Below are 25,893 nucleotides of genomic sequence, written 5' to 3' on the forward strand. Positions count from 1 at the left end.
TTGCGATCATAGTCCAGGGTAGGCCTTGGTATTCCTTAAGAGTTTCTAATTTTCCTGTCAGGTGCAAACCAATATCTATAAACAGGTTGCAATATAATATATAACTCAAAAAAGGCAGAGTTAGTTATCACAGGTTTGTGAGAATGTAAGTGGTCTCACTAAAGGACTGGCCAATCTCACACCACCCACTGTAAATTACGTAACAATGCGACTCTCAGCTGCACCCTGCACACAGATTTTCTAGCCACAATCTAGATGTCAGCAGCCTGAGAGCAATTGTCACTAGGTTAAGTTAATTAACCACTTCCCGCCCGCCATAAAGCAATATGACTTGCGCGAAGTAGTCGTGTAATCCTGACCGGACGTCACATGACGTAATCAGGATAACAAGCTGGCTGAAACACCACAACACCAATCTCGGTAAAGAGCCTTTGATGGAAACTCTTTACCACGTGATCAGCTGTTTCCAATCACAGCTGATCACGATATAAACAGGAAAAACTGTGTATCGGATTTTCCTCACATGCATCTGACAAATGCGAGTAGAGGAGAGCCAATCAGCGGCTCTTTTAACAGGGGGGGTCTGTGCTGATTGATTATCAGTGCAGCCTCCCCAAGGATGCCCACCCAGGACAAGCAGGGATGCTACCCATGGCCACCAGGGCCCATCAGCAATGCCTGCCAGTGCCTCCATATCAGTGATGCCCATCAGTGCCATCTATCAGTGTCATCAATGCCACCCATCAGTGTCCATCAGTGCCACCTATACAGTAGGTGACCGCGATATTGTGTCAATCTCGCTCCCTTTCTCTGCGAGATTGACCACCTACGAGCCCCGTCACGGGAGCCAGCGCTGAGCCAGCTCACCGCGATAGGAAAAAGCCAACATAGAAGTGGCGGTGATCCGACTTGGATTCCCACCAATTCTAGCCACGGCGTTTGGTATGAATCATGAGGGGGAACTCCACGCCAGGTTTTAAATAAAAAAAACGGCATGGGTTCCCCCCTCAGGAGCAAACCAGGCCCTTAGGTCTGGTATGGATTGTAAGGAGAACCCCTATGCCGAAAATACGGTGTGCGGGTTCCCCCACAATCCATACCAGACCCGTATCCAAGCACGCCGCCCGGCCGGTCAAGGAAAGAGTGGGGACGAGCGAGCGCTCCCCCCTCCACCTCATGAGCCTTACCAGGCCGCATGCCCTCAACATGGGGGGGTGAGTGCTCGGGGGCAGGGGGGCGCCCTGCCCCAGAGTGGGTCCAGGGGAAAGTTGGGACTGTGATGTCATAAGAGGCCTACTTGCCGACTTGCTGCTCCGTGGGTCCAAGTCGGATCCCCGTCGCATCTATGTCGCGCTCGCTGTAATGTGCTTTTACTATTCCAGCGAGTGCGAGATGTCGGCACTTTGTCGCCGAGAATCAGCGCAATGCCATCGTGCTGGAAACACAATATCGCAGTCACCTACTGTAAGTGCCCATTAGTGCCACCTATCAGTGCCACCCATCAGTACAGCCTTTCAGTGCCCATCAGTGTCGCCTATCGGTACCTATCAGTGCCACCTATGCGTGCCCATCTGAGCCGCCTATGAGTGCTCATCAGTGCTGCATATGAGTGCCACAAATGAGTGCCCATCAGTGCCACCTATCAGTGCCGCATATCAGTGCCCATCATCAGTGCCCATAAACGCCACCTCATCAGTGCCACCTTATCAGTGCCCATCAGTGCAGCCTTATCAGCGCCCATCAGTAAAGGAGAAACCATACTTATTTCCAAAATTTTATAACAGAGACAAAGAAAAACTTTTTTTTTTCAAAATGTTCAGTCTATTTTTATTTGTTTAGCAAAAAAATAACAACCCCGGAGGTGATCAAATACCACCAAAAGAAAGCTCTATTTGTGCTTACAAAATCATAAAAATATTTGTTTGGGTACAGTGTAGCATGACCACGCAATTGTCATTTAAAATCGACAGCGCTGAAAGCTGAAAATTGGCTTGGGCAGGAAGGGGATGCCTGGTATTGAAGTGGTTAAGCAATTAACCCTTTAAACTGCCACCACCACCTTTTTACAGAGGAGAAAACTCACAATCTTATCAATAACAACTATGATTTTCAAATAAACATCTATACCACACACTGTCACCACAGACAGGTATATTCCGAGATTTATACGACAGTAGAACTCTTCGAGAGACAAAGATTCTTTTAGTTTGCATTAAAGTTTGCATTGAAAAAATAAGACACAGTTTTAACACTTTGCAAAATATGGTTTAATAATGAAAAGGTCAAAGTGATGCAAACAAAATATTTGCAGAAAAAAAGATGTTACAAAGAAATAAAGAGACAGCAAAAAAAGAGTTAAAATGTAAGAGTACTTAGCAATGTCCTAGTTTTCCAAGTCCAATGAATAAACAAAAATGGTACAGTGGCTCTCTCGAGTCCAGCTATGTGTTCCTTAGTTTAACAGTAAACGAGAGCTGTCAACTTCAGGAGCAGCCTCCCTTTTCTCTGATATCCCAGTGGTGTTGTCAGAGACCATCTGATTAATTAAGCGGCTGAGGAGTGGCCATCTGGTAGTTTATGACCACTTCCCTGATACAGTTTTCTTTAAGTATTCATATCTTTGAATACCTACTGTTTACAGACTGCTAACATGCATATTATTGTCCAGCATGGAATTTGCTTTGGAATGAATATAAATATGGCAGGATTCATATTTGGATGTCTGAACTTGAAACGTTACAAATTATCTGAGGGAAGCCTTCCCAAATGATAATATAGTTCTGGCATTAGTTAACAGTTGTGTATTGTGCAAGATGGCTTTCTGGGGGGATGTAAAATGAGACCAATGCTGCCATTAGGCCTCCTTGTGTTCCAAACTGTAATGGGTGAAATCCGAACAACATGGCTGTCATACACACAGCCTGTCCTATGCCTAGTATGCATGACCATTACACAAATTAATTCATAATATATATATATATAACTTTAACATAGACTATATTGTGACCACTGCCTTTACACGCACATGAATTTAATAGTATCCCAGTCTTAATGCCTAGGGTTCAGTATTGACTTGGCCCATCCTTTGCAGCTATTACAGCTTCAACTCTTCTGGGAAGGCTGTCCACAAGGTTTAGGAGAGTGTCTGTGGGAATGTTCGACCATTCTTCCAGAAGCGCATTTGTGAGGCCAGGCACTGATGTTGGACAAGAAGGCCTGTCTTGCAGTCTCCACTCAAATTCATCCTAAAGGTGTTCTATTGGGTTGAGGTGCGGGCCAGTCAAGTTCCTCCACCCCAAACTCGCTCACCCATGTCTTTATGGATTTTGCTTGACCTTAGGACAGCCTTCCCAGAAGAGTTGAAGCTGTTAGAGCTGCAAAGGGTGGGCCAACTTTCCTCCACCCCGAACTCGCTCATCCATGTCTTTATGGATTTTGCTTGACCTTAGGACAGCCTTCCCAGAAGAGTTGAAGCTGTTAGAGCTGCAAAGGGTGGGCCAACTCAATATTGAACCCTACAGATTGGGATGTCATTAAAGTTCACGTGTGTGTAAAGGTAGGTGTCCCAATATGTTTGACAATATAGTGTATACAGTATATCAAAAATCTAATAAAGGTGATAGTCCCAAAATATAGTTCAAACTTTGAAAAAAGTCCTTGCAGTAATAGTCCAAACATTCTGATGCAATGTGATATGAATGAAGAAATAGATGTACTTATTCTTCACAGTCTTCCAAAAAGGGCCACACAACACTGGGCCCACCACCTATGGAATAAAACTCACCAGATATTATAGCCTTCAAAATGTAGGCGGGTATTTTAGCATCAGGGTGTATGTAATTTAAACCATAGGCATTTAAAGAAAATCAAAGAAAATGTCTCACATTCCTTTAATATCATCTTACTAAAAGCCTAATATGCCACAATCAGATAGTCATGGTGGAAAAAAGAGACAAATGTAACAATGTTGCTTAGTTTCATCCCATGTGCTTCATTATTACAATTTCATCAGGAACATGCATGGCCCATATTGGCGAACATGTATGTGTGTATACAGTGTTCATTGATCACACTTAGGTTGCATAAAGCTTTTATCTATTTTTCCAGCATTACCAACCTATCACAGATGTGATTATGATTAAACTCTCTAATATAGTATAAAATCTGCCTTCACCAGAGACTTGTTATGTATGATTTTATGTACCTACTAGTCCTCTAGGAGTACCAATAAAAGTGAATTTCATCCCCACTATTAGAATGAACATATTTATGTTTCTATTTTGCAGTTTTGTGTAGAAAGCATCATTTAAATATTCATTGACGCATCATGATATACTGTTTACAAATGTATTTACAGATATTGTATTTTAAGCACATAATGCTTTGAAGTTATGAAATATTTTTTTACTTTATATGTTTCATTGAGTAGCAGAAGATTTTATTCCAATGCAAATTTACCTCTCAGCTGTTAAAACACGAAATCAAGTTTTTATTTTTATTTAAAAAAATATACACATTTTTCAAGACTGGCTAAACACAAATATGCATATGAATAGATACAATTAGCAACCTAATTAGAACTTTACAGTAGATCAGGATGAGGTTAAAATGTTGCCAATTTAGATATTTAAAGGAGACCTCTACCAGTTTAAAATAGAAACTGTTTCAGAAAGGTATATCTAATGTTTATTGCACCATGAGATTTTCACCACAGTCATTTCAGTTCCTCCTTAGGGGCAACCCTGGCATATCAGATAAAAAAAAAGTAAAGAAATCGTCCACTATAGATAATTGATCTATACATTGTAGGTTGCATATAGACATATGCAGAATGGAAAAATGTGTTGAATTTTGTTCCAGATAGATTTGTTATGTTACTAATTAAATTTTGTTAATTTGTTTCAGAATTCGCTTGGTTTTGTTTCATTTAATTCGGTTTTATTTATTTATAACTAATTCCAAATTTTCAGAATGATTAGAATTGAGATTGGTTGCATAATGATCGACCGATTCTAATTTTGTGTTAAGAATATCTGGCTGTTAAGGGGCGGGAATCCGTCTGCCACAACCTTAACAACCAATGACACATCAGCTGTTAGCAGGCTTCCCCACTGAGATCTGAAATGTTAACAATAGAATGCCGACAATAGAAAATTCTGAAAAAAAACAGTGTGCCCCCCAATTCATACCAGGCCCTTTGGGTCTCGTATGGATTTTAATGGGAACAACACCATAATTTTAAAAAAACTGTGTGGGTCCCCATACCAGACCCTTATCTGACCATGCAGCCAGGAAGGCCAGGGAAGGGGGGTGAGCTAAGGGGCAGAGTCACCCAATTATGTCAAGGAGTGACCCTGCCCCCTTGTGACATCACCGACCGGGGCATGCTGGGCCGTTGATGTCACAAGGGTGTGGGGTCACATTGAAGTTGCATGCCTTGAGGTACAATTTGTCTGATAGAAATTTTAGACTAAGTTGTCTGAGAGATAAGTCACTGTTGATCAGTCAATGAGCTGTAGAAACTTTTTTTTTTTATCAAAGAAGCAACTGAAGCAGAAAGCAAAATATTATTATGCTACATTTTTATGTTACTGAAAAAAATTATAATTTTATTGCATTTTTCTAAACCCTGACCATACTAAATAAATTATGTGTAAATCAACTGTTACATTTCCTGGAACATACTGGCGCAAACAAAATGATCTCTGAGAGAAACTAAACTCATAAAATAAAAACATTGCTAGGAGGTTGTCTCTTCTGCCCACAAAAACGATTCCTATTTCCTAGCATTTTTTTTCAGTTTGTCTGTACACTACGCAGCACATGCACAATGCAGCATATGCTCCTTGTCTCATCTGTTTGATGGGGATGATGTAAACGCTGTGTAAATATGTAGAAATTACATAATTAGTGGCATTCCAATGTGAAGAGGAGTAGTCCGGGTTCGGGAAAAACCCAAAGTCCGTACCGAACCCAAACTTTACAGTTCGGGTTCGCTCAACTCTAATTATAATGTGCAGCCCAAAAAAATATGCTTACAGAAATTTAGACATAACCAAATGTGTTGGAATTGAAGAAAACCTCTGTGCACACTTTTTTTTAAGTAGAGATATTAAATAGTTGTGACTATTTTTTTTAAAACAAAAGGGAATTTAAAGCCTCTGTAAACGTTCACCTTTTTCTTAAAATTAACAAACATGTCAAACTTACCTGCTCTGTGCAATGGTTTTACAGAGTAGCCCCGATTCTCCTCTTCTCAAGTCCCCCGATGGTGCTTCTGGCCACCTACTTGCTCTGGGGGCACTTGTGCGTGCTTGCACCCAAGCTGCCTCTGTGTGTCCATGAGACACTTATAGCACAGCTCAGCCCACCCCAGCACCTTCCTCACTGACTGTGATTGACAGCAGCCAAAGCTCCTGCTGCTGTGTGTCAGCCAATGAGGAAGCAGAGACACGGGAGAGTTTCTGCTCTCTTGCACATCGCTGGATCAGGATCAGGCTCAGATGAGGGGGCTGAGGGCAAAGCTGCACACTGAATATGTTTCACCTTCAGCTTTTAGAACCACTTTACTTTAATTGAATAACTGACATTAATTTACCTGTATGTGTTTTACTGCATAAAAATACTGTTCAAGTAGAAATGTACTTATTACTGTGACACTATTTATTTATATGTACTGCAGCTAAATGTATACGTATAAATGCTGTGCTTTGAGATTTAAACCAAATCACTTAGAACTCTCAGAAACTTTAACCTGTGAAAGTAATTTCAAAAAATGTCAATCTTTTTAAATCGGTAACTCTTCTTAAAATAAGAGCTGGTTATCCTGCCATGAAGGCGCTTTGTCAGGTACTTCTTTAGGGTGACAGCATCGTGGTCTACTAATTGTTTTCCTGTAAACAATGAACAAGGGATAACACTGATCCAGGTGATGGTAATACCTTCCTGAATGATCAGGTTCAGGTCCGGTCCATGATCTGGGTAACTGATGCAGGAGACAAAACGATTGAACGCACTCCAAGGATAAGGAAAATTGCTTTATTGGTATAAAAATATCCAACATGAAAAACCATCAAGGTTACAGCATCATGACAGCACAGGTTGACGTGTTTCACACATTCCTTTGCTTAGTCATAACCCGTATATGACTAAGCAAAGAAATTTGTGAAACGCATCAACCCTGCTCCCTATGTGCTGTCATGATGCTGTAACCTCGATGGTTTTTCATGTTGGATGTTTTTTTTCCAATACAGCAATTTTTTTCGACAGAGTCCATTGTCACTGTAAGGAATTAACCCTGAGCAATGATGTGCAGCCTATGCTGGAGCAAGTGCACGTAGGCAGGAGATGACAGAAACAAAATGGTAAAGGAGAACTGCACCAGTGAGTAAATGTGCAAAAACCAAATGAAGATCATAAATTGATATAAACAAATCATGAACTATAAGCCCTGCATTGGGCTGTAACACTAATATTGAACAAAACACGTAAACACAGTGGCCCAGATTCAGGTAGAACCGCGCAATATTTGCGTGGGCAAAGGGCAACGATTTTTGCTCTGCGCCCACGCAAATATTTCGATTTGCCCGCGATTCACGGAGCAGTAGCTCCGTAAATTGCGCGGGCGCTATGCTAATTTGCCCTGCGTAAGGGCGCCTAATGAAAATGATCCCGCCGGGGGCGGGAATCATTTAAATTAGGCGCGCTCCCGCGCCGAGCGAACAGCGCATGCTCCGTCGGGAAACTTTCCCGACGTGCATTGCGGCAAATGACGTTGCAAGGACGTCATTTGCTTCTAAGTGAACGTGAATGGCGTCCAGCGCCATTCACGAATCACTTACGTAAACGACGTGAAATTCAAATTTCACGAGCGGGAAGGGTGGCTATACTTTAGCATTGGCTGCGCCTACTATGAGTAGGAGCAGCCTTACGCTAAAGTCGCCGTACGGAAACTCCGTACCTTGCGTGCGCAGGGCCCGCGCAACTTTTGTGAATCGGTGGTAGTATGCAATTTGCATACTATACGCCGATCACAATGGCCGCGCCCCCTAGCGGCCAACGCAAGAATGCAGCCTGAGATATGAAGGCATAAGGAGGCTTATGTCTGTCATATCCTAGGCTGCAGTCCGCGTAGCGATGTTCCTGAATCAGGGGCATTCGCTACGCGGGAGCAAAACAGCTATTGCGCCGCGCAACCTATGGTTGCGCGGGCGCAATAGCTTCTTGAATCTGGGCCAGTGAATTGAGAAGAAAAAGAAAGTCCATATGACTGCAATATGAAGAAACACCCAGTGATGATCCAAAATGACAGCTGCACTTTCTTCCTGAGATTCACGACTTTAAGTGAATTGCACCACCATAGTGTGAGTAAAACTGCTTTCCAGAGCCAAAGGTCCCTTTTTGATATAGGACCAAAATCAGCACCTGGACTCCTGTGCAATTCACACCTGAGCTGCTCTGAAGATGTATGAACTGGGTCCTTAGAGTCGGTCACAATCACCTGACATGCAAATTGGAAGCAGGGAAACCAGCATTGAATTTGCACTAGTGGGAACCTAGCCTTAGCTGTGATTTGGAAAGTATAGAAGTGCTGGAGACAGACTTGATATGGGGAGATTAGTATAGGGCTTGCAGGCACTTGCCTAAATATGTAGATGTAAGTTATTATGGAAATTGATGTAGGTAGCAAATTATTGTGTTTTTTAGATAATTTGGCAATAGGAGAAGGAAGGGTATTGACCTTTTTTCATTCTTTGTTACATATTTACAGCTTATCCCTGTACACATTCATTACAGTGATAACAGAATGCATGTGTTTTTTCATAGGGCATTTTTTTAATGGTAATAACTGTGGAATATGTCTGATCAATGCATATCAGCTCAGGTCCTTTGGGAAAGCATGTGACATGGTGACTTACAGGAGAGAAACTGTGAAAGTTCCCACAAGATCCTCTATATCACTATCCTCAGCAGTTATTTTCATGAAAACTAACACAAAATAAATAAATAGGTTTTCCAAATGATATTATCATTTTAAAGCTTGTATTGCATTTAGTGGTTGGGTTTACATCTACTTTAACATAAAAAAATGTAATTGTAGTGTCTGTGTTTACAGATATGTACACTTGATCCTATTAAGGACCAATATCTGTCTGCAACAATTGATTGATAGCTGGCTCTTGAATTGTTAACACTTTAGCTGCCGTTTTACTTTTCTATTGGGTCCATTTCCTTTGGGGTCTATTTTCTTTTTTGAAGGTAGTTGTTGCTGACAGTCCATTTCTGCCTTACTTAGCCCATTAATACAATTAAATGCAAAAACATTGAATACTGCACACCATCATTACAGGTGTGCCCCTTACCCCTATATAGGTATATACCTAAAGAATATTTATATAAAATACATTGGTTTTACCAATAATATCTGCAGTAGGTGTTTGGCAGTCCTCTGCAATCCAGGTCTGATTCATTTTGTTAAAAAGTCAGTCTTACAGAACTGACTTCTAATACCACACAGTTTAAAGGCATCACCCAAGCCTGCAATTTAAAAGATTGGTGTCTTTTCCATGTCCTCCTTCAAGTCACATTAATAGTACCCTTCCTCCACTGTACTGTCATATTTATGTATTTATTTAGCTTTTTTAAATGGCATGGAGAGCAGGGCTTTACCACGAAGGATGTTGTTTGCAATAGTTTGGCTATAACTACTGAAAATAGCCATAATTTAGTATCAATATTTCCCCCACCCCCCATAGACTTTAATAGGGTTTGCTGCTAAGTTTGGGTTTTACAGATTTCAAATAGGATTTAACAAATCCTGATCAAAGTTGGACAGATTCGCTCATCCTTATTTTACAATAATATAAATAACTACATTTGATCCAAGTACGTATCTGCTTCTGTCAGGTCAGTGGAAAATTGAACCAATGGTTAAACATTGCGCAGACATAAGTTTGCTTGGACATACTGGGAGTGGGTTAATGAAATGTTGTATTTTTTTGCTAACAGATGTCCTCTGTTCATGAATTAAATGTGCCAAAAAATTTAATATTCAGTATCTGTCAATTCTGCTTGCAGCTAAACATGTCTGTATCTGTATGCATTTACACTAGCATTAATATTTGACTAGATTTGCGTATTGCATTATGGGAATTTGTACTACAGAAGCAGTAAGTTGGTTAAATTTACAAACTGTGGCCCGTATTACTTTACCATCCCTTCTGCCACTTCTTGTTTCAGCCCCATGAAAGCATGCTTTGACCGTCGATCAGGTATTTTACATTTATCTACTTTTTTTTCAGGCACTTCTTGTTCAAGACATCATCTGGAACAACTCCTTTATTCAGCAGCTCTTCTCCAGGATATCCACTGACATCAGGAACAGTATACACACCTCCTCCAAGGCTGTTACCCAGAAATACTTTCTCCAGAAATGCCTTCAAACTAAAGAAGCCGTCCAAGTATTGCAGCTGGAAATGTGCAGCTTTATCGGCCATTGCTGCAGCTGTGCTTCTTGCAATTCTCCTGGCTTATTTCATTGGTAATTATATATTTTTTCTATTTATTCATAACATTATAGCAACCTAGTTCATGTGATTACTTTGATTATATTTATTAGTACGCTCCCCAAGGTTCATTTTAGCTTTGTGCTAAGAGGCCCACGTTACAGAGTATCATTCCATTCATGCCACTAAATGAGCATTACATTATATTCTTTAAAGAGACACTTCACTAAAAAAAAAGGTAAGCAGAAAGACTTTTTATTGAAGAAGAGACATGCAATCTCGTCTAAAGAAAATGCTTCTTACTGTCTTGTTTGCAAATTTCTTTACTTCTCTTATATCAACATCTCTTCATTCTAGTCTAGTCAAGTGTAATTTGTTACTTGAGCTGGTGTCAATAAAGCAACCTTCCAGATTGACGTATCCTCAGCAATAGTTTTAGAGGCTGTATCCAAACCCCTTAGGACCAAACATTGCAAGGCTAGCTTGAAATATGACCTTTCTGGCACTTGGCTCTCCTTGAGGGACTTCCCAGACCATCATGTTCTGTGTTAGTCACAAAGCGCTTTCCAGATCCAGTGCCGTGGCGCAGGCTGTGGTGTGTCAAAGTTTTTGGAGACCCACTCTCTGAGCAAGCCTCTTGATATGACATCCTGCTGTGTGGCCCTCAGGCACCAAGCTCTGCATCACATCATCTTTTCAAAACTTTGTGTACAGTGCCACTTAAGGTCCAGTGAAGTGGCACAGCTTCTGCTGTTACCCAACTCTGAAACTTCTCTATGTCCCCTGAATCTAACATAATACGTGTCTTTCGGGGTCTAGATACTGTATTATGGCACTTCCCAGACCTTTGGATACTGTATCAGTTACCTGCAGAGTACTATCCATATTTAGAGCCATGGCACAGGCTGACAGTGTGAACCAGTCTCTCAAAGCAATTTAATAGATATGGCCAGTTGGGCAACAGCATCAAGATCTACCTCACAATTTTACCAGTCAACAATTTTTTTTCTTTGAAATTGAGGTAATGGTTACACCTGAGGAAATTCTGTGCAATGGAAATTATTTGGACTTCTGATCTTGCTTGCCTTCAGTGATTTGATCACCTTTGTCCATCTATGACTCTCACCAGCACCTATTGTTAAATTCACCCAATTGCATTCCCACTGCATTGGGTGAACTTATTTCAAAACCCTCTACTGTTCCAGAGAGCTGTCAACTGATATTTTTAGAAAGAACTTATGCCTGTATTTTTAAAATCCTGGTACCCTTATTTCTATAGGTTCATCCTAATCCGTAGCTTCTATAACTCTGATGCCTGTAACTAAAGCCTGTACTGTGGCTTCTAAGCCTCTTATATCTAATATGACTTTGTATCAGTCTGTGTGTGAATAATTGGAACAATCTGCTTCTATACATTCATTACATGCATGGGGTCATCCACAGCAGACACTAGTTCTTCTAACCCTATAGGACTCCTTTTTTTCAGAGTGCCCCTATTGTTAACTCATTCACAATTAGGACCTTTGCAGCCTATTCCTGCAGACACAGATATGCAAAGCCACAGTTTTCATTCTTATTGACTCTGTGTGCTCTGCTACGCATCAACCTGAGAGGATCAACCTTCTGTACCAGGTATAGAGTATTTTAAAGATTGTGTTACAGAAAAAAACATTCCCTATAAACTCTGTACTTGAAAAGTTTTTCTATGAAGGAAATTTCAAAGAAATCCTGGTTTCTTCTTGATAATGTTTAGAAGCACTTTCCATTTGATAGGGAATTCTTTGACAAATGGTCCCCACCTTTTGTGGACCTTCCAGTTTTTCACTTGAATGGACATCTCAACACACTGGTTGAAGAGACCTTTACCTCAAGGTATTTTACTCACAGACAGTTAGACTCCCTTTTCAAGTCTCAACTGGAACTACTCTCTTTCTTCTCATGGTACTGATTTTAATTTGTGTAACCATGTATCAATGGATCACATCCTTTAAATTGACTCTTCTTGCAAAAAGGAAGACTCTCAAGCATTGGAACTTATTTAGTAAATGTATGTGTCTTCTTCTGAAAGATGTTATGATCTATATGATCCTTTACCATTAGTTCTTGTTTTTTCTTGCTGAATAAGGAACTGACCATACTGGGCCCTCAACTATGACTATTATCCCACTATTTAATTCAGCTTTTAATATGGTAATAATATTAAACTCTAGTACATCTGATGGATCCTGTTTCCTGTGATAATTGTAAAGAGTCCAGTCAGGATGACGCAACCACCACCTGACCTTTGCACTATGGACAGCAGGCTTTGGAAAGCCAATAAAGGGACTTTTGGATAAAACAAATCCTGTCTTTAAAAAGGGGGATGACGGGAAATATAGTTGTTGATTTACTAAAGACAAATAGGCAGTTTATTTTGCAAGGGAATACTTACTTTAAAAGGGATTTTTTGTTAGTTCAGTGATTTAGCTGACATCCATCGTCTATTCATGTGCAAACAAAAATTATGTTTTTTTTTTGTTTTTTTTATTTACTTGCATGTGACTTGTTTTTTTTGTGCAAAGTAGATTTTCTCCACATTCTCTAAGCTAAGGGAGAATTTTCTTGAAAAACTAACAACCTATTTAACACATTTAGTAAGTAAACCCCATAGTGTCAGTGTATTGGTTGCTGTAAGGAAGGAAAAGAGAAAGCTGCCAAAGGAAGGGATCAGGGTCAGTTAGAAACCTGTACTTTACTTGGAAAGTTAGCCCATTGCTGCTTTTTTTCTGGTCTGATTATTGTTGTGTCATCTGTGGTCTGTTAAATCTTGTAAACCTCTCTTTTTCTCTAGTACATTTTGGCCAGTTCTTCATCATTAAAATGGCCCACTGCTGGTCAATCTTTTACTGCTGTATCTTGTGCGGTCTTTTAAAGTGGTTCTAAAATGTAAATGTTATTTGTTTTTACCTTAATGCATTCTCACCCTCCTCCCCAATAGACTTTAATGGTTTTAGGTGATAAGTTTAAAGTTCCCAAAATGTAAAAACAGGATTTACCAAAACCTTTGTCAAATCAAACCCAGACAGATTTATGCATCCTCATTGGAGAGCATACTGTATTTCTGAAAGCTGCTTAGCTGCACAATCAATGCAAAGAGTTGCTGGTATAGGCTTTCAAGTACCAATCATAATGGGGTACAACAACAGATAAGCAGTAGACACACATAGGTCATAAATATTTATTTGTTTGTCTAGAGATCAGCTATCTTCTTGGCTGTCAAAAATGTTCCTATGCTAATGTTTGTAATTCTACAAAAATCAGACAATTTAAATGATATGTCCAATGTCAAAAACAGAACTAAAACTGAAATGGGTTAGAGGGGTGTTGCCTGGATGAAACACGTTGAAGCTAAATCTTTACACTAGGACTGGGCTGCCTTTGGTGTGTGGCATTCTAACCTTGACATTTTGCACTTTACTGTAAGGTTAGACAAGCTCCTACTGGATGATAGGACCCCCCCCCCAATGGTGAGGTCACCATATCATGCTGGTGCTTTGAGTAGTGCTCAATGTTTTTTTTTTTTTGGGGAGGGGGGGGCGCAAGTTGGATGATATATTTTAGGCATTACAACAAAAGTTGCATAGTTTAAACTGATAACAAGAAAAGTGCAAGTGGGTGGCATGAAATTATTTAGCAGGTAAAAAAAAACAGTGTAAGGATGTGCTGGAAGCTCTTGCACTAGATAGCATCTGTATTTATGAGTCTACCTTCAAAAAATAATGAATATTAACATGGAAAAAGGCACTGCTTTTCAAAAAGTGTTGCTAGTCTTAACAAAAGACCACTTGAATGTTCTAGGGACAAAAACTGAGAGATAGAAACTCTCAGTACAGAGCATTATTTTTGGATAGCACAGCAAGCTCTCATTTCAGCTGTATATAATAGAGTAGGGGTACTGTTTTTATTGCTGTCTGTGTTCCCACTGTGGAGATTCACCCCTTAATTTATCCTGGTGACTAATGACCACAGAAACAGAAAGTGATGAGAAATGCAAAATGTTAGAATTGTCAAAAGTGACAGTAAACCATCTACTGTGGACAAATTTTCCATTGATAACTGTCTAAGATGGGAATTCTCCTCACTTCAGGGATATTTCCTTTTATGTTCTGTTTGGTTTCTGCAACGGAATTGAAGGAAAACCTCTGCAACAGGACACAAGATAGAAAAATATAACTGGATGGGGTTTTTAACCCATCCCTACTCATTAGAAAGTAAAAAACATTTTTTTTGCCTATACTTAGGCATTAATGTTAAGGGATCAATAGACTCCAAGTTATGTAAGTAACATCTACAGTAAGATCTACATCAGTAAGTTTTTCTGTGATTTAAGCCTAAAAAGAATTTAGACATGATGTAGGTCAGGGGTCTCAAACTGGTGGCCCTCCAGCTGTTGTGAATCTACAAGTTCCATCATGACTGCCTGAGGGAGTCATGCTTGTAACTGTCAGCCTTGCAATTTCTCATGGGACTTGTAGTTTTGCAACAGCTGGAGGGCTGCCAGTTTGAGATCTCTGATGTAGGTCAATGATCCAAACAGAGGACATAAATTAATGGCCATGAACATTTTTGTGTTACACTGTACCACTATCTGTACTGAAAGTTTAACAAATTCACACTGCATACCTTGGGATGTCCCTCCTGGTTAAGTGTAAGGCCCCGTACACAGCTTCTCGGCAGAATTCAGGCAGAAACTCGGTCGGAGCTGAATTCTGCCGAGAAACCCGGCCGTGTGTACACTTTCGCCGAGGAAGCTGACGAGTTCCTCGTCGAGCCAAATAGAGAACATGTTCTCTATTTCCTCGTTGTTCAATGAGGAAAGTTGGCTCGCCGAGAACCTCGGCAGCTTCACACAGAACTCGACGAGCAAAATGATGAGTTTTGCCCGTTGAGTTCCTCGGACATGTGTACGGGGCCTTAGTATTGTGAACAGCATGTTGTGGCAGTGTGCAATATGTAGACTTGTTGTACTGGGCCAATAATGGGAACAATTTATTTAGCATGTATTTTAAAAGCTTGGAAGCATTAATGTGATCATCTGAAAATCATGAAAACTATACACATACAGTACAGTTTTTAATGCAAGTCACTATGTCTGAAAAGTTGACCATAACTCCAGTGAGCATGCTAAACAGGATGGGACCCTATTGTTTTTCACAAGTGGTTTGCATGGTTTACATTTTATTCAACCTGTTATTCCATTCTTTGTTTTGAGTTGACTTGCTTTTTTATCATTTTTCAAACAAATGGATAGAATTATATGCTAAAAAGTGCTGGCCAATTAAAAACTGTAATGTTTCTAACAATGCTGTCAACTTGATTGTTTCTGTGGTTTATAGCATTATTTATCATAACTGTAATCATGTTTTCCCATGCTAAAGCTATACTAACTTAATTTAATCTTTACATAATTATATTCTCCATTATTGGAATACACTGAAATGTTGTACTTATTTTGTTTATTGCAACTTCCAGCAAATACTACACATTGAAATGTGTTATTTAGGATATGAAGTGACTTTTATCTTTCAGTAAAAGCTAGAGTAAATTAATGCTTCAAAACTGTCAGTTGCATCACAAAATCTAGACTATATATTTGATGAACAAATTTATGTTTTGCCCTAAAACCAAAGCAGAGGCCAAAATAACATTTGTCAAAATCCCTTCAAAAACAAATATGGTGATTTTTCCCTCACAAACAACTGTGATCCTATAATAAATTTCATATACTTTCATCTTTATTTTATCAGCCATTAAATCTCTTTGCACTTATGTACTTTAATTACATTAGTCTAAGTAGAGTTCAAATAAAATGTTTGCCTCTGAAAGTCATGGCAGTGTGATTATTCTAGAAAGCATTTAAACTGTCAAGGAAAAAAAAAAGTTTGTAACTAGTGAACTAGTGTCTAAGGAAATTGTTTGTTAGATGGATACTGTTTAGAAAATATATCCACTTCAGCTCCAGGCCTTTTTTTGACACTTTTGTAAAGATGTAAAAATCTGTAATATTTGCTAGAAAATTAGTCGAACCCCAAAACAATATATATTTTTTAAAGTAGAGGCCTTAGAGAATAAATTGGTGGGTGTTGCATTTTTTATGTCCCACGATAATGTGCAATTTTTTGGTAAAATATAATGGATAATGTTATGCCGAGTAAATAGAAACCAAACATGTCAAATATGTTAATTTAAAACTGCGCACGCCCATGCACCGGCGATAAATTACGTAAATTTAACTATCTGTAGGCAACGCTTTAACCGGTTAAGAAACCAGACCATTATGCAGGTTACGGACCTGGCCCCTTTTTGCGATTCGGCACTGCGTCGCTTTAACTGACAATTGCACGGTCGTGCGATGTGGCTTCCAAACAAAATGAACATCCTTTTTTTCCCCACAAATAGAGCTTTCTTTTGGTGGTATTTTATCACCTCTGCGGTTTTTATTTTTTGCGCTATAAACAAAAATAGAGCGACAATTTAAAAATATATATATTTTTTTACTTTTTGCTATAATAAATATCCCCCAAAAATATATTAAAAAAATAATTTTTTTCCTCAGTTTAGGCCAATACGTATTCTTCTACATATTTTTGGTAAAAAAAATCGCAATAAGTGTTTATTGATTGGTTTGCACAAAAGTTTACAAAATAGGGGATAGTTTTATGGCATTTTTATTAATCTTTTTTTTTTACTACTAATGGCGGCGATCAGCGATTTTTTTTGTGACTGCGACATTATGGCGGACACATCGGACACTTTTGACACATTTTTGGGACCATTGTCATTTTAACAGCAAACAGTGGTATAAAAATGCACTGATTACTGTGAAAATGACATTGGCAGTGATGAGGTTAACCACTAGGGGGCTCTGTAGGGGTTAAGTGTGATCTCATGTGTGTTTCTTACTGTAGGGGGGTGTGGCTGTACGTGTGACATCACTGATTGTCGTTCCCTATGACAGGGAACAGACAATCACTGACACTGCCACAGAGAAGAACAGGGAAGGTTTGTTTACACTCACCTCTCCCCGTTCTTCAGCTCCTGTGACCCGATCGTGGGACACCGGTGATAATCGGGTCCGCAGGTCCCGTGGGCGTGGTCACGGAGCTTCGGACCGGGTCGCGAGTGCTCCCGACCCACGGCTGGGCTACTTAAAGGGGACGTACATGTACACCCTTGTGCCCAGCCATGCCATTCACTCTACGAATATTGTCATACAGCGGTCCCTAAGTGGTTAAAGGCCTTTACAGGTTACCATTTGGATTTACAGAGGAGATCAAGTGTTAGAATTCCTGTCCATCTTCTGATATTTATGGCAATACCTCACATGTGGGGGACAACCGCTTTTTATGCATGCAGGACTGACACATGCATTTGCCTTTGTGTGCTAGCATGGAGGGGTGTGGGCACTTTACATTTTTTATTATTATTTCTTTATTTTTACACAGTTGCTTTAAATTTTTTTTTTTATCACTTTTATTGCTGTCACATAGAATGTCACAAGGAATGTAAGCACGTCACAGGTACTCTTTATGGAGGGATCTGGGGTCTATAAGAACATTCAAAGAGTTCAAAACAACCAAGATCAGTGTTTTTGAATAAATTACATTTTAAAAAATTACACCGTTAACATATGGGTAAACCATAAATGATGTAATGTCATAGCTTCCGGGTTGCTATCATGAACAGCCAATCAAAGCCGATCCCAGCTTTTTTTTGGCTGTCTGGCCAGCTGGCAGACATGCCGGTTGGAATTTTGGGTCTCCCTGTGGGATGCCTGTGGCTCCCGGTATAATTACAGAAAGTCCAGCACAGCATGGGTACATATATATAAAGAATATACAGTATGTATATATATATATATATATATATATATATATATATATATATAAGTGTAATAAAAATGTAAAATAAAAAAATTGCAAGCAGGCAGGCTTTTTATTGCAAGAAAAACATGCTGTTTTTTCTTTTATAAAACCTATAAAATGTATAAAACGTTATTGCTTACCTGCCTGTTTACAGTTTTCTTTTACATCTACACTGATCTGCACATGCACAGCTCAGTGTATATTCTCAGCATGATATGTGTCAGGATGAATAAACTCCTGCAAATGCATGGCAGTTACATCATACTCTGCCACCCAATCAAACTGGCCAGAAGAAGCTGGGGAGAAGGTATTGACAGCAGATAGTGACTGTGCAGATGTCAGATTTTCAGAGTGGAGGTGGGTATTTGTGGCTTTAGTACCTCTTTATTCTAGACCTTAAAGTAAAATTATGGGCAAAATCAAGAGTCAAATATGATGCAGTCTGTCAATAGTATTTACAGAGTGGTCTTTGTTTTTACCTGTATTACCTGTTGATCTTGCCAGTCAGGCAGTTAGAGGGTTGATTAAAAAAAAAAAACATTTAATACTGACTTTTATTAGTTTAGGCAGAACCTTTGTCTCAAAAGAAATAAAAGCTGATTCTGTAACTGCATAAAAAGTTAGACTTTAATTTGTTAGTTACTTATATAAGATCCATCTAAATCTACTAGCCCATCTAACACTACCCTCTCCCTGGTTGGAAATGCTGCTGTCCAAGGGCAGCTACATTGCTCGAGCATAGACAGATTAGAGGAGTGAGTGTAGCCACCCTAAGAAAGGTGCTCACATATAGATTGCCTAAGTCTGTGGACAGTCTCCAAATGTCATTCTCCTTAGACATTGATCTACTAAAAGCGCCTCTCTGTTTAGAGTCAGACAGGCATGGACACATGCTTCCAGAGTGTCTTTACACACTTTCACAGAAGATCCCTGACGAACTGCAAACTTTGCCGATTTGTAGGCAAAACACGTGTCTCTCATCAGGCTCCTTCACTGAGCTACCTGTTCTGAGCTGTCAGGCATCCTTTCACTGTCAAGACCAGCTATATCCACATCACTTACCACTTTTACACAGTACCAGTCAAATACAGTATATTACTTTTCTGGGAGGGGGAGGTTTTGTACAGTTTGACACATAATAATAATCAAAATAGCATAGTCAGTGGTTGAAGTTTTCTACGCTTGAGTAAAAACTGATAAAAAAGGTGGTATTTGTTTGCTTAAAAAATAACATTAGTTATTGACTTTTTTTCTTCACAGCACCATACCTGTGCCATCTTGGAAACTAATTAGCAAGTACAATTCATCTCATCTCAGGGAGGGCTGGTACTACTGGTTCTTTGTAGACAGTTGGATTGATTTTACAATTCTGGATTAACTGTTATCCACAGCACCCAATAACATCAAATAACCCAACATTTCTATAGACAACTCAGTTTAACAGTTTGCTTTGGTCAAACAAATAATAACTGGAGCACCAGTGTAATTATACATGACCTGGGTATGGGCTATTCTAATTATACACACTTCCACTTGCTCAGAATAAAATCTTCTGAAAGCATCACATGTAGAGAAGAAGGATGCTCAGCACTTACTCCTCACAAGCACCCATAAGCACCCAAAGCTTTGCTTGATTTGGCCTAAAGGGATTATATAAACAATATTTGAAACTAAAAATATAGTAAATTGATTGAGCTTTCTGAAAACCTTTTAAAACTGTATTACGATGTTACAAAATTATTTTAATCATTGACTTTATGTTACATAGTAACATAGTAGGTGAGGTTGAAAAAAGACTCAAGTCCATCAAGTCCAACCTATGTATGTGATTATATGTCAGTATGTGGTCTACGAATGAGCAAAGATCAGTAACCGTAAACAGTGTATTTCCCCGAAAGGGCCTTTGAAATTCCTCCCTTTCACTAAACTTGATTTTAAAATTGCTTTGAACGGTAGTATTGAAGCAATGTTCTAATCTTCTTCCTTCTGCATACTTCCATCTGTTACAGCTACAAACATGTACTTCTGCATATTCCGACATGATAGTTCAAGTATTACTTGTAGCATGGAGTTCACTCACTAATTCCTAAGCCCAAGACACCTGTGGTCTTGTGACAATCAACATTAAAGTGGTACTAAAGTCTTGTTTTTTGTTGTTAAAAATAAAAAAAAGTGTATACTTGCCTGCTCTGTGCAGTGGGTTTGTAGTAGACCAGATCCTCCCCTTTTCGAGTTCCTCTTCGGGTGCTCCTGGCCCCTCCCTCCTGTTGAGTGCCCCCACAGCAAGCAGCTTGCTATGGGGGTACCCGAGCCAAGCCACAGCCCCTGTATCCGTTCAGACATGGAACTGCGGCCCGGCCCCACTCTATTTCTCTCCTCATTGGCACACTGAGTTTGATTGACAGCAGCAAGAGCCAATGGCACCACCAAAATTAGAAGTGAGCTGCAACTACACTGTTAACTTGTTGTCATTTGTGGCTGACTTCATTACTCTGATGACACTTGGACACATCAGACACACTTTATGTTAAAGGACACCACTTTCCAGGTGTGCAGCATTTAGGAACCGGTTCCGCAGAGCCTGTACCAGTCTCCACCAATCCAGAAATAGCGTCACCTCTCTCCCTGTGACTAATCTCATGGTTGCTATGGGATTCAAGAAATGCTCTCTCTCCTTCTTTAACCATTGTTCTTTCTATTGTACTCCAAAGGTACCTCATACATCCCTCCCGTGACTCCAGGCTTGGTCCCTAGGTACTCTGTGCCATGAGTCCAGTCCCAAAGAGCGGGGAACATGGTGCTAGTGGAGGTGCCAAGCATCTAACCATCTCCAGTACCAGGGTGACCAGCACCTCTGCTCTGTCACCCATCTTCTGTCTGATTGGCTGCTTTGCATGTGTCACAAACACTGTAGTCCCTAGCAACAGCACATTAGCTTCTTCTGGATAGCACTTGTTGCATTAGACACATGTATCGTATCTTCCTCTAACTCGGTCACCTTGTTGTGTTGCAAGTCCTGTTATTTTGATAGGCTGTTCATGTTTAAGTGTTTTCAGAAATAAAAAACTAAAGTAAACAAACAAAAATATTTTGCTGAGGTAGTAGCTGATAACAGTACAGTTCTCAAAAAACATTCTCAACACAGTTCCTATACAGAGTCCTAATATCCCAAAGAGTGTGCATACCTTATGCAGAAGGCAAGTCTATATCATAATCTCTTTTAAGGTACAAGCCACAAGAGGTATTGCAAGTTCTTTAAAGTCCATGACTGGCAGTAATCAATGATTAGCAGCTACAAGTCCATAGGGTGCCAAGGCTTGAGACCTCTTTCAGGAACCCTGATTATGCCCCAATCACCCCCCCCCCTCCCCATAGGGGTTGATCACTCCAGCAAAGTAATCAGCTACATCTTGGCAGTATTTCCCCAGAACCTGACCGAGGGTCTTGGAGGTGGCTTTATGGTTTTATGTTGATTAACATGTAGGGTCGGTGACCTTGCTGAAAATGGCAGAAAAACATTAACCCTTACAGATTGGTTACTGCCAGTTCTTAGGTCAATCCAAGTACACAGGAAAACATCAAAATATTATATCATATGGCACCTAGCTGGCTCAACTAACATGAGGAAATGAGCACAGTCAGGAAAAACAAGTGCTTACACAGAAAGACATGTTAACCCCTTTGTAGGCTCCTGCCTACAAGTATATTCGCCTAATAACAACATATAAACTGTCAGTTTGTTGCAGTCTAGAGTAGCTGAATTAATAATAGCTAATAACAGCTCTGTTGCACATACAATGCGTTTGAACTAAGTTCTTTAGTTCATGACAAATAGTAATAGAACACAGAAAATACAGTAACGTCCTTACTGGTTGCTAATCATACCAGGGACCATTAAAGTAGCTGTCTGTGTCTCCTAGCTATTGACTTCTTGTTGTGCCAGTTTTATTTCCTTTAATTTAAAAATATTCTAAAATAGCCTCTCTTTAAGTGTCAATTCTAGTTCTGTAATTTGTAATTTGACAACTATTTTGCCTTTATCATTATAACCCGTATGCTTTCCCTGTCATTTTTGTTGCAGTAAAATACTGTAATCCTTTTGGAGGCATGATAATGAACCTTTGATAAGAGGCATTTACATTCCTCGGGAATAGGTGTTGTGCAATATTTAATGCTAATTATTTTTTTATTTATATCATAATAAATTGTGTAGCATATTTTGCTGAGCACATTTCAAGGGTCTAATTAGCATTTTTATCTAAACAATATTGTAATATCGTGGCTATATTCAAACACCTTTATTTGTATCCTAATTATTTGATTGAATTGTTTAAATCCTAACGATTTGACAACCATGTTTTTAAAAAAATGTTCATTATTTTAACATAAGCCAAATATTATTTTATTTAAATGTAATTGTTATTAACTATAGCATTAAACATATTCTTGTGCATTCTGTAGATGTGGTGGTTCAGCAATGCAAAAAACATATTTTTATAGTGCCATTGTGCATTTATATTGGAAATCATACTCTAGTCTTAATGTGAAGTGTGTGTTTTCTAATTTTACTATGCAGCAATATGGCTGACTAAATTGTTGAGGCTACCAATTAAGTAGATTTTACTAAAAAATACATTCTTGCCTTTGATTTCTCCATATTGCATCTCAGAGACGATCACCCAGAACTGCTTAACAAAACTGATTTACAACCTGTTTTGCCACAGGTTACTGCATAGTACAACAAATGCAATGTGTACTGAAGAGTGATACCATTCATTTTTAATGGCACCCTTTCACACATACAAGAAATAAATAAACTCTCACCTACCCATTAGTGTACCACAAAGTTAGGTTGTGCATCCTTGGAAAAATTACTGCAGGTGCATATTTTTAGCTCATGGATGTGCATTGGAGGTCCACTGAAAATTCATGGACAACGCACAACAACATGAATTAAGTGCACACATAAGTGTGAATGAGACCTAAAACTACAGTGGACTTTTCATTTTTCATTAGGTGAGCGAACAAATTTCAATTACATATTAACCACTCCAAGACCGCAATATGTATATGTACGCTTTGAAGTGGTTTACCGGGGTTATGGCTGAAGCTATCAGTCATAACCCTGTATTGTTTTTTACAGCTGGCAGCTGGTTTTCCCATGGTTTTCTTTTGCTTTCAGAAGTGGAGGGAGGTATCCCCCCCGCCACTCACCTATGTCTCTCTGGCTTACTTTTTCCACCGGCTCATCTGAGAAATGATCCGACTGTGCGTCAGGCTGGTCCCAGACACACTGCCTCTGTAACTCTACTGGTAACCAATAACAACTTATAAAGCATCGCCAATGGAGATTTTTAAATACCAAAGTTTGGCGCCATTTCACAATCATGCACAATTTTAAACCGTGACATGTTTTGTATCTATTTACCCAGTGCAACACCGTATTTTATATTTTATCATAAAATGGGGTATTATATTGTTTTGTGTGCATTGAAATTAATTAACGTGTATTTATGCGTTAGTGTGTAAAATTGCGATATAAAAACAACACAAATATAGTGCAACATAAAAATTTGTAAAACCCACTATATTATTCTTTAGGGCCTCTGCTAAAAAAAATGTAATGTTTGGGGGTTCTAAGTAATTTTTGAGTAAAAATACAGATTTTTACTTGTGCAGTAAACAAAAAGTGTTAAAACCTGGTCTTAAAGTGTGTCTTGGCTGTGAAAAAGTCTCCCACATGAGGTTTTGCCATACTCAGGAGGAGTTTCAGAAATAATTTTGGAGTGTCGTTGCAAGTTTGTTTATGCTGTGTGTGAGAAATAACTTGTTAATATGACATTTTTGTAAAAAAAAATAACTATTTAATTTCTTAATTTTCTAAAGAATTGAGGGGAAAAATTACAACTTCAAAAATCATGCTATGCCTCTTACTAGATACCTTGGCTAGTCTACTTTTCAAAAGTGGGTCATTTAGGGGATATTTGTACTGTCTTGGCATTTTAGGGCCTGAAGAAATGAGATGAGGAAATTAGTACATCAGGTGTGATCAATTTTCAATGATTGGCACCATTGCTTGTAGACTCTGAGGGCCAGATCCACATACATCTGAGCCGGGCGCAGCGTATCTAAGATACGCTATGCCGCTGTAACTTACTTTTGTTTGGAATCCTCAATGAATTTGCGCTGTAAGTTACGGGGGCGTAGTGTATCTATGTTGCGGCGTAATTGAAATGGAAGTGATGGGGGCGTGTTTTATGTTAATACGTCGTGACCCGACGTAAACAACGTTTTTTTGGAACTGCGCATGCGCCGTCCCTGGGGGTATCCCAGTGCGCATGCTCGACATTAAACCGGAACCAGCCAATGCCTACGACGGTGACGTCATTCTACGCAAATTCCTATTCGCGAATGACTTACGCAAACGACGCAAAAAAATCTAAATTGTACACGGGAAGGACGGCCATACTTAACATTGAGTATGCCTCAGAACAGCAGCTTTAACTATACGCCGGAAAAAGCCGAACGCAAATGACGGAAAAAAATGCGCCGGGCCGACGTACGTTCGTGGATCGCCGTAAATATCTAATTTGCATACTTGACACGGATTTAGACGGAAACGCCACCTAGCGGCCGGCGAAAAATTGCATCTAAGATCCGAAGGCGTACGAAGACGTACGCCTGTCGGGTCAAGCCGAGATGCCGTCGTATCTTGTTTTGAGGATTCAAAACAAAGATACGACGCAGGAATTTTGAAATTACTTAATTTCTTCGTGGATCTGCCCCTATAACTTTTTGGCCTCATGCATACTAGGGATGAGTTTTATGTTTGAGTCGAACATGAGTTTGACTCGAACATTGGCTGTTCGCCGAACAGCGAACAATTTGGGGTTTTCGAGGCAAATTCGAAAAGCCGCAGAACACCCTTTAAAAGTCTACAGTATAGGAGAAATAAAAAGTGCTAATTTTAAAGGTTAGTATGCAAGTTATTGTCATAAAAAGTGTTTGGGGACCCAGGTCCTGCCCCAGGGGACATGTATCAATGCAACAAAAAGTTTTAAAAACAACCGTTTTCCGGGAACAGTGATTTTAATAATGCTTAACCTCCCTGGCGGTATGATTCTTTCAGAAAAAAACATGCTGAAAGCGGTACCATTATTTGCAAGGAAATTTGGCGTTTTATATTGTAGGCCTGTAATTTTTAGAAATAACTCACTTAAATCTGACCAAACAAGATTCTAATAGGCATCCCGGGTATGACATTTTTTTTAAAACAAAATTATAAATTATAATATAATAAATAACTATAAATAATTATAACAAATAATAATATAATTATAATAAAAATTATTCAATAATGTAATCAAATCAAAATCACTGAAATTTGCTCAGTTGCAGAATTGTCGTTGTCATTATTATTTTTTTTTTAATGACAAATTTCCCCACAAATCGCTATCGCACAATTCTGCAAGTGATTATAATTT

At 39.3% G+C, this 25,893-nt stretch overlaps 1 protein-coding gene across 1 annotated transcript in view; it reads left to right on the forward strand.

Moving 5' to 3' along the window:
• Window positions 1-25,893, forward strand: part of TENM2 (teneurin transmembrane protein 2) — a 1,404,789-nt gene that overhangs the window by 824,100 nt on the left and 554,796 nt on the right. Inside the window, exon 5 of the mRNA XM_040344668.1 lies at window positions 10,302-10,540. Within this exon, the coding sequence (XP_040200602.1) occupies window positions 10,302-10,540 (239 nt within the window). The remainder of the gene's footprint in view (window positions 1-10,301; window positions 10,541-25,893) is intronic.

The sequence above is a fragment of the Rana temporaria genome, chromosome 3, assembly GCF_905171775.1.
Source record: "Rana temporaria chromosome 3, aRanTem1.1, whole genome shotgun sequence".
Taxonomy (NCBI): Eukaryota; Metazoa; Chordata; class Amphibia; order Anura; family Ranidae; genus Rana; species Rana temporaria.